This window comes from Corapipo altera, unplaced genomic scaffold (genome assembly GCF_003945725.1).
Source record: "Corapipo altera isolate COAL_440 unplaced genomic scaffold, ASM394572v1 1, whole genome shotgun sequence".
In the NCBI taxonomy this organism is placed as follows: Eukaryota; Metazoa; Chordata; class Aves; order Passeriformes; family Pipridae; genus Corapipo; species Corapipo altera.
In genome coordinates this window covers 8,557,643-8,568,119 of record NW_020884873.1, presented here as the reverse complement: position 1 = coordinate 8,568,119, position 10,477 = coordinate 8,557,643, and the positions used below count along the sequence as shown (strand labels likewise).

Below are 10,477 nucleotides of genomic sequence, written 5' to 3'. Positions count from 1 at the left end.
CAAACAGTGTGAAACACTTCAGAAGTCCTGTTTTTAATATTAATGAGCATATATTGTTTCTACAGCATTACAGCTGTAGCTCATTCACTTGCTAATATGATAGGAAAAAAACAAACAAACCCTAACATCTGCTTGGAATACTCAGCTCAAAAGAGCTTCAAATTACACTTTTAAGAGTAACACTGGCCTGTTTGGCAACAAATACAGATATTTTGAATATTATTTCCCTTCTCATTGTCATGTAAAGAAAGGGAAGAACATAAAGGAAGTTTGAGGAAAGAAATAATCTAATTTTAAACAGTAACATGATTTTATATGGCAAGCAAAGAAATACGAATGGGTTAGAGCCAGTATTTTTCAACAGTATGCTCAAGAATAGGAAAGAAAGATGTGGGAGGGTGGGGAGGAAGTTTAGGGAAACCAAGTTCATCATATCTATGAAAGCATCAGAACAGCTGTGCAGTGGTATTTCACTCTATGGAAAAGCTTTTGTGCACGGCAGAAAATTCTTTCAGTCAGGTCTGAAGTCTATGAAAGGTAATGGAAACCTTGCTCAAGAACCAGAGTGTACAGTACTACTTCAGTAAAAGCTAAACCTCACTGTACTTTATTTGTGAACTGCCTTCACCAAGCACATTCTGGGTATCTTCAACACATACTACCACCACAAGGTTTCTGATAGCTAATGCTAGTTGGTAAAACCACTTCTCCCTGCTGGAGTTTTTTTGAGTGTTTTCCCAAGCGAGAGTTGGTAGCATCACTACTAAGACTGTCTGACTTGAGGCAGCTTTTAAACTTGTCAAATAACTCTTTGCAAAGACAGAAAGCTTTTATGTGAGCTACATATTTCAGGGCAGAGGTGAAAGAAAGGATGGAAAATTGCAGGTGAAATATTCTTTATATATATTTATATTCCTTAAGGAGATTCCTTATATGAGGAATACTTTCCTCTGTTGCATGACTGCATTGTGGAAGAACTCTGTCATCACCAAACTCTGGCAAAAGATGCAGAAGTTTGGTGTATGGTATTCTGTGAATTTGTCTTTAATGATTAGGGAGAACTCTTGAACTTGGAATCCACTCAGATATATCCAAATTAAAGGCTTTGGGGTCAGGACTGAAAATTACAATCGGTACACAGAGAGTCCTGTACTTAAAAGCTTTCATGCTATGTTTATACCAAACAGTGCACTCCACTGGGTCCACTAATAGAGCAAAACAGTTAGTCCCCAAACCTTGGGATATTTTCCTTCTGAATGTCTCCAGACCTGTCTAATGGACTAAACACCCATTAGAGATCAAAGCACATCTTCTGATTTAGTCTCTTCTAAGAGGAATCCAGTCCATGTGCCCTACAGATTTCCTGTGATGAGAATCAAAGCATGATAAAAGGACAATTCGCTCTGAAGGCACAATCTTTATCCTAACTAAAACACTAATGGATAAACACTCCAGGTATGCTTTAATCAAGAGCCTGGACTAACAGAGGTCATTCACTATGCTTGTTCCTCCTACTTGTCCATACCAGCCTATCACAAGGTATTCCTAATAAAAGCAAGAAGGATGTCTTTTTGGCACTTTTTTTTGTCCTTCCTATCCTGCAAAAGACTGTCAAGTGGACTCAGTGATTTAAGCCACCTCACAAAGCTGATAGAACTCTTCTATTTTACAGGAAAAAAATGAAATACATTTTATTTGGCAGATTGTTGCATTAATAAGATTTACATCTATTCAAAATTTTTATTCAGAATTTACAACAGAATTTGTGCAAAGTTATGGTTTCAAACAGAAGTGCTACAATAAGATGTGTATTTTCTCACACACCAAGGATTTTAGTGGCTGCAGTGGGTCAAAAGTAGCATACCATCAAACAACAATGGGGATAGCAGATAACTAGTTCTAATCCTTAGAAAATACATGGTAGACAACTGAACCAAAGGCAATGGGCTAAAGACCAATACACACAAACGAGGAATTAATGAGAATACCAGACATACCTGAGAGAAATACTGAGCTCTGGCCCTTGTTCCACACCAAGAAGCAGTAAAAAAAAGCATACTTAGAACAACTACACACAAACTGGACCATTAAGTACATAAAATGAATGGTTTGGATTCACAGCATAACTGCTGATCTCCACCTGCCCACCATTTATGGAAGATAGTTCTTCTCTCTCCCATCCTCCACAGCAATCCAGAGACATCATCAAGCAACCAAGCAGAAAGAAGGGGAAGAGACAGTATAAGAAGCAAAAGACTGGAAGAAAAAGTGCATTTGAAATGTAAGTTAAAGTCAAATGTGTGATGAACTAACTGAAGCTGCCATTTGCCATCTCTCTAAACCACTCAGGGGCAGGAGGTAGAGAACTCAGGAAAGAAGAGGGTGGGGGGAAGGTGTTTTAAGAGACAGTTTTATTTTTCATTATCCTACTCTGATTTAATTGGTAATAAACTCAATTAATTTCTCCAAGATAGTTTTGCCTGTGACAGTAATTGATGAGTGATCTTTCCCTGTCCTCATCTTGACCCACAAACCTCTCCTTCTATTCTTTCCCCTGTCCAGCTGAAGACAGGAGTGACAGAGCAGCTTTGGTGGGCACCTGGCGTTCTCCGCCCTGTAGGGGTGGAGAGTGTGCTGGTGCTGGTGTTGGCTGGGGCAGAGTTAATCTTCTTCACAATAGCTGGCTGGTATGGGGCTGTGTTTTGGGTTTGTGCTGGGAACAGTGTGGATAATTCAGGGATGTTTTGGTTCTCGCTAAGCAGTGCTTACACAGAGTCAAGGCCTTTTCTGTGTCTCACCCCACCCCGCATCCAGGTCTGAGGAGGCTGGAGGGGCACAAAAAGTTGGGAAAGGACACAGCTGGGACAGCTGCTCCCAACTGACTCCAGTGATACTCCGTGGTGACATGGCTCAGCACCTAAAGCTGGGGAAGAAGGAAGGGGGAGATGTTCAAAGTGATGGCGTTTTGTCTTCCCAAGTCACCATTACACGTGTTGGAGCCCTGCTTTTCCAGGCATAGCTGAACATCTGCCTGCCAATGGGAAGTGGTGAATGAATTCCTTGTTTTGCTTTACTAGCATGTGGCTTTTGCTTTACCTGTTGAGCTGTCTTTGTCTCAACCCGTGAGATTTCTCACTTTTACTCTTCCAATTCTCTCCCCACCCCACAGGCAGCAGCGAGTCAGCGGCTGCGTGGGGCTGAGTTTGCCAGCTGGGGTTAAGCCACGACAGCCCTGGCACTAGCCTCGAATGTGGGATCTGCAGTCTTCCCTCACCACGGGGTCCAATGCAGACCAGAGCTCAACAGCACATGGAAATGAGACTGGCACCACTTACACCAGGAAAATGCTGGAGCCTGGCACCAAGACACACGGTGCATTTGTTTCCTTTACCTGGATACCAGAACACTCCTTGAAAGTACGACCCAGATCTGTTCCTTTTGACATGACCCATAACCTGCAACCCAGATCTGTGACCTTTCACCAAGACTCACACTGGAACAGGGAAAGAGTACGAAGAGCCCTCCCCCTGAGAAGGAAGGAGCAGCAGAGATGAAGGCCTTTTACAATTTTTGAAACCAGTTGTTTGTGCAAAGTCTGCGCTGCTGGAAGTGATCATTCAGCATAAGGGAAAAAGCAGGAGCTCCCCCCCTCCCACAGATTCATACCTTGACAAATGATGTCTGGCATCTCCAACAATGGAAATGGATCTTAAAGACAGTGAAGTACCGCTGCTCACAACAAACGACAAGAAACCTGAAAGTTCCTTCTTGATGCATTTAATTTCTTTTGTGAAGTTCTAAGGACTAGGGCATTACAAAGTGTGAGGTACACATAGTAACAGGGCTAACAACTCCAGGTGGATCAGGTAAAAATGGGTTACAAAATATTAGGAAAAGAAATAATGAAAAATACAAACTTATCCAGTCACACATCAGCTGCAAATCGAAATTCTGAAACCCTTGAAAATCAGTCCCAGGTAAAGTTCACGGCTGCTCTCTCAAAAGAAGGACATTCCAGTTCTAGGAGACTAAGAGTGGAGGAACCTCCCATGCCAACCCTCTACTTGACCCTTGTTGCCTGAAAGGTAAATTGCATCCTTGATGCACACACAGAGGTGACCTGGGGAACACTGCTCTTTCAGGATTTGTCACTGGGAGGTTTCTTCTTAGCCTCCACATCCTTCTTAAAATCTTCAAGCTTCTTCGCAATGTTAGGGATCTTTAAAGACAAAAGAAAAAACACCTATCAAAACCTACACAAATTAACAAAATACTACACAAATTAACAAAATACTGAGCTACATTAAGTCTCATCAGGAAAGACAATACCACAAACACAGCAAGAAATTCTATGATTTCTAAATTCTATGGTTTCTAGAAGATACTTCCAGTACCTGTTACCTTGCACAGAGGTTAAAATCAAAGCAATATCAAACAAAGAGCAGATGAAAGCACCTCACATGAGGCTTCAGGAAATATTTTAGGTTGTTAAGGCTAGAAGTCAGCCAGTGGTGATGGGAACAGGAGAAAGGAAAAAAGATCACTGTACAGGAAATTTAGTAAGACCAGTCTGGTTTCCTCACTGAGAGAGGAGGAACTGCTGAGAACAAGCAGATTTAAACAGTGATGCACAGACTTTTGAAGGGGAAATTAGATTGCACTATAGTAGTCACAACCTGAGAGAAAAGAGATGTTCAAGAGCATCAATTATGTTCTCAAGAAATTTATTAAGAAATAAATTTCTTGGTTTGTCTTGTGGGAAATAAAATCCCACACTATGGGGAACAAAATCCCACAGTAGAACAAAATTCTATTGCATTGCAAATTGGCAACCTTTTGCAGTTTCACACTTGAATGAAAATTCAATTTACTGCTTGTAAGCTTCAAAACTTCAGCTTTCTCTTGCAAATAAGAGAATTTTGATCAAATAATCCAACAGTAAATTTTGGTAACTTGAAAAAAAATGCTGCAACTTTTAAGGGTGAGGAATAGATTATCTCATGACTCTAGCTAAAACTGGGAAGTGACAATGTAGGATTTTACAAGCTAGCTGATTAAAATTAAATTTAAGACAAGTTTCCACAAGTAGTTGTGAAAAAAAAACAAACATGGGCTTTTACTTCATATGTAACCTGACCACAGAGCAAAAGTTAATCCAAACAGACTGCAGTTCTCCTATTGGATGATCTGAGGCTGATAGTACCAGTAACAAAAGTTTCTCTTGCTTTCCTTTTCAAAAGTAAGCTCTGTTGGAGTAAACAAAATTAAGAGCCCAGCCTGACATTTAAACTAAACCAAGAGAACTCCACTGCTGTCACCAGAACCTCCCTGTGCTTACAACTGAGCACACATGTGTACAGTTGCAGAATTAGCACCTCATTATGACAAGTTTATCTCAGATGTCATCAAAAACAAGTCATCTTCAATACCAGCAATAAAATTACCATGTTCATCCTGCAAGTCAGTGTTATATTCCCAGGGAACCATTTCCTGCAAACTAAAAGCCTGAGTCCCCCTCTTGTGGCAATACTTTATTAGTGCTGCCACCAGAAAAGCACTATACCATGTTTATGATACATATTGATACATCCATATTCTTATGACTACATTTTTGTAACACTTTAAAACACATACTAGAAAGAAACACTAGCCTTTCATTAGTACTCTCACTGGAGTGACTGACAGGAGACATCACGTGCATAAACAAGGAGCAAAATGTATCAATTTTTTTAAGCAAGATGACTTCAATACTGAAGATGAGAAGAAAGCAAAAGATAAATGCCATCAGAGCCTCAACAACTTGCTTTTGTTTTGATTTCTTTTTAATTTTTTTTATTAGGCTAATATAGATTGCATAAGAAACAAAAAAAAAGAAAAAAGCATGTTAAATGTTATTAACTCCTCTAGCCTGTCAACTAAGTGGCACTGCTCTTCCAAAGAATCCTCCTGACTCTACAGAAGTTTAAAAGCATATATTGAAGACTCAGCTTGAAATCTTCTGCCCTTTCACACTGATAACTCAGTTAACTGTGAGAACCGAGGAAAGAAAGTTCCCTTTCTTTTCTCATCGTGAAAAAAGAAGGAAAGATAGATTGCAGGCCAATACACTTTTTGAAGTAGGAGCAGGTGCTGAATTTTTGAAAAAAGCTGGTAGAATTTATTTTCATTATTGGCACAGAAGACAGACATTTCACATACTCTGAGGATTTTTAATTAACAAACAGATAGGCTATCGGAGTCAGGAAACCAGTATTTTAGTGCAGGTAAAACCCATGAACAATTGCTAAATCGTTTCCATTTCTCCTGTCTCTATCTATGTAGATGCCTGAACAGCAGCAAAGGCTTTAAGAATTACATTGTCACAGAGAAGACGCCAGAGAGGTAAATGTTTTGGTTCCACTTTTTTGTTTTGTTTTTTGCTATTAAGGTTGGAACCTTAATAGCAAGTCCAATCGAGTCCAATCTTTGATCAAACACCACCTTGTCAACTAGACCAAAGCACTAAGTGCCACAATCAGTCATTTCTTGAACACCTCCAAGAATGGTGGTTCCACCACTTCTCTGGACAGCCCGTTCCCATGCCTGACTGCAGTGAAGAAACTCTTCCTGAAAAAGTCTGAGTTGCTCTGTAACTGAAGTCAGTAAGATCTCCATTCTGTTTAAATAAAATAACCCAAAATAAAAACCGATTTAGTTCGAAATGAGGGAAGACAGTCTTATATTTTCAGTTCAGAATAGGTTTAACTCTGAGAATACAAGGATACTCACATCATAGTTCTGAGCAATATACATCCCAACCACATTGCCAAGAGTAAAACCAAGCTAAAAAGGAAGAAAGGGAGAAGAGTTAACATTCTTTCATTAAAAGCATATTTGGTTAAAATAAAGAGAAAGAAATACTGCAAGTCATGTAAAGACTAAAGGGTTTCAACTCCACTCCTACTTAATTGCTCATCTTTCATCCAGAAAGGTCCAGTTTTACCCATCTCCCTCACCAGGAAAACCTTGCCATCATTTCCAAAACACTATGCACAGTTGTGTTTTTTAATACACATCTCTAAGACTATTTGAATGAAGCTATGATCCCCTTTGTAAGGTTCTCTGCATACCCACAAAGGCACTACCTCTTACAAAAATGGGGGAGATAGCAGTAGGGACCTACATACCACAAAACTTTTGGTCCGTGACGGGAAAGCCTAAAGCAACACCCCACTAAAATGATGCTCAGTGCTGGAAAAGGACATATATATATTATACTGTGTTATTTCTTTGTATAAAGCAAAAAAAAAGGTTCACAAGCTTGAAGGTCAGAACAGAGGCTCTGATTGCACAATGATCACAGTCTAAAAAGGTCTAAGGGTACATCAACTTAAACTGGTGTAAACCTGCTACTTCTCTTCTGCAATAACAACTGTCCATCTTCTAGACAGACCCTTCTGATCCTAAGCCTCTAGTTCTCAGCCAAATCCACTCTGATTGAGGGGCTCCTCTGAGGTAGGAAAATACTGTTGGTTGGAAGCACAACTTCTTTTGACAACTATGCAAACCTGTAGTTGATGAAAGGTGTCCATAAAAATGCACTTGGGAATAGAGGCAAAAGCAAAAGAGAAGCAGTTTCTGGCCCAAACCCTGTTTGCCAGCTGAGGAAAATCCTCAAGCATAAGAACAGTTCTGAGTGAAAGAAATTCCTCTCTTCAAAGACAGGTGATAAAATTTTCATTCACTAATATCCTACATTTTTTATTGTTACACTCCAAAATAAGTATGTCCTATACAAAGAAAGCTCATTTAACTGTTTTGAAAGGGGACACTACTAACACTGTGCTTTTGTTCACTGTCAGCAAACAAATCATTCCCTATGACAGCTGAGGCTAGTTCTATTTAAGAAAATTGTTATTGCTCATGGTCACTATTTTGAGAAAAATAAATCCACTGTCCACAAAACAACTTTGCCATCTCATACTGACCAGACATTTTTTCCATGCCAGAAGCAGCACAGAGCACAGCTCATCTTCTCAGTGACTCAGACTCTGTAAGCATCACTGGTGAAAATCTATCTATAGAAAACTAAAATTTGCTGAGAGGTGCCAAATGAATTATGACTGCAAGTTACCTCAGTATTTTCTTAAACAGATTTTTGGACTTATTCCTTATTTATTATTACTTTTCAAGGAGGTTGGCTTTAACAATTTAAGAACAAGTAGTATTTTTTGTGTGTGTATACTGCACTGGTTATCAAATGCTCTTGCAGTTCCAATTATCAGCTAAAGAGATACTCCAGGAGAAACTAACAAATACCGCACTGATGCAAACCAGATTTTTGATTTCTCTTAATGCAGAACATCACTTTAGCAGAGAAGAATTTCTTGCATCCTTAGTAGTGTCTGGGAAGCTACTTGAAAACATAAACCCAGTCCTTGTTTATCAGCAGTTTTCTAGGCTTTTACCCTAGAACATTTCCAATATATGTCTCATTCTGCTGTGAGATAAATCTTATTCAGTACAGACAGTACTGAGATCAGTACTCCATTTTAGTGTGTCCTTATTTGAAACGTCTAGCACTGCACTGAAGAGGAATCCACCTGTAACATTTATTTTTAGAGTCGACAATTCAAGCAATGGGAAAAAAATTCACTACTCAGACTTAAATTACATGGAAAGCAAAACATATAGCCAGTTAAAATGTGCATGTTGACTACAAACAACAGGGCTGATGAGAGTTTAGGGTCTTCCAATTTCTACCCAGCATTTCGAGTTGCATCACTGGCAAATGCTTCTTTAACAATTAACTCTGGGCAGCAAAACACAAGGTTTGTGAGATTATCCCTTTATCTCTCTGTTACAGCCCTTACAAGGGAGAGCAAGAGTCAAACACCCAATTTACACCCAAACAGGGAAAAAAACCAGAATAAGTATATCTTTTTTCTAACTTTCACACACTAATCAAGAAGTCATATTTTTATCTAGCAACAAAAAAACATTAGCAGCAAGCAGTAGAGTTGATAAACACAAAAACTTTGAGAGTGGCTAACCATATTCAGCCTTACTGTTTTCACTGGAGTGGAGAGGGATTATAAACAGCTACAGTAATGACTGAGGCTTTCATCTTTGTTATTATGAAGTTGGGATAAGAAATAGGCCTTATTTATTCATTATAAAAAACAAGCAAGGCTCTCTCAACATGCAACAGGCCATCTCTTCTTCCTCTGTATCAATGCCTGAAATGAAACTTATGAGCCAGCTGAATTATCTTCCCCCAACAAAAGATGAAAGAATATCACTTATTTTTTGTACTTACTGGGACATATCAGAACACAACTAAAACCCTAGGGCACCCCTCACATTCCTAGAATGAAAAATGGGAAGCTGTTTCCATGTTTTGCAACAGCACAAACAAGCACGTTATTGGTCACGGAATTTATTTCCACATCTGGCAGTAAATACCAGCATCGATCAAGTATTGAATGAAGAGCAGACTAACTTCAGGCATCTAACTTCAAGCACCCAGAGGAGTTTAGGAGATCAGGGGTGTTGAAATCAGAAAAATAAAAAAAACATTCGGTCTATTAATTCTGCTGTTCTTAAGGGGGTGTAATGAAAGGCAGCAATGAAATACGATCCCTTGCCCTAACTTCTATATATAAAAATCCGCATCTCCAGCGATAAATTTTTAAGGGTGCACAAAATGGCAAAGGGCCGACACTCCTGCTCTCACCAAAGGAGGGAGGTATTATGCTTATACAAAGAAATTTGAGCAGCAAGCGGAGCATCACCGTGAGCAAGCAGAATCAGCTGAATCTCCAAGGCAAATTAAGGGCACGGCTTGGAGGAAAAACAAGGCAGGGACTCCATTTTCAGAGCAGTTCTGCGAGAACAAGGGGGTCCAGTCCGGCTGCGCACGGCGGGTACCGAACAGCGGGGCCGGGGCGGGTGGGAAGGAGTCGGAGAAGGAAAAACGCCCAAGGATGCTGCCCTGCCGGGAAGCCAAAACTGGGCGCGGCCGCCAGGCTGACACGGAGCCGGGTCACACCACGGTGACCGAACACACGGTGACCGAACGCAGCACTTCCCTCCCCCGCCCGGGCAGCGGCCCCGCCGCCGCCCCTCTCGCCCCGCCCCGCCGCGAAATGGCGGCGGCGCCGCCGCCCCGCGGAGCCTTACCAAGAACTGCAGCATGGCGCCCTCCTGCCCCTGCTCCCTCCCCGCCCGACAGCCGGGGAAGTCAGGCGGGCGGTGGCGGCGGCTCCCCTTCCGGGCGCCGGCCCGCCCTCGCCGCCATGGCCGGGGGAAGGGCCGCGTCGAGCACCGCCCGCCCGCGCCCCCGGGGCGGCCCCGCCGCCTCCGCCACAGCGGGGCCGGGGCCGGGACCCGCCCGGGGAGGGCGCGGCCGCCGCTGCCTGGCGCTGAAGGGATAAGGGGCTGCGCAGGGGCCGCAGGGTGCCGAGCACCGTGGGAGCCCGAGTTTTCACTTCACGTG

At 41.6% G+C, this 10,477-nt stretch overlaps 1 protein-coding gene across 1 annotated transcript; it reads right to left on the bottom strand.

Annotated features, from left to right (window-relative positions):
- Window positions 1-3,761: 3,761 nt before the first annotated feature.
- STMP1 (short transmembrane mitochondrial protein 1) lies at window positions 3,762-10,284 on the bottom strand. Its single transcript, XM_027666593.1, has 3 exons — window positions 10,162-10,284; window positions 6,769-6,822; window positions 3,762-4,219 (listed from the first exon to the last, which is right to left on the bottom strand). The coding sequence occupies exons 1-3, from the start codon at window positions 10,174-10,176 to the stop codon at window positions 4,139-4,141; spliced, it is 150 nt and encodes a 49-aa protein (XP_027522394.1). The 5' UTR covers window positions 10,177-10,284; the 3' UTR covers window positions 3,762-4,138.
- Window positions 10,285-10,477: the final 193 nt, after the last annotated feature.

Bases quoted from the DNA above. Each gene is read 5' to 3' on its own strand.
- STMP1 (XM_027666593.1), bottom strand. The intron at 4,220-6,768 runs GTGAGTATCCTT...TTGTCTTTAAAG, and splicing joins ATATTGCTCAGAACTATGAT to ATCCCTAACATTGCGAAGAA.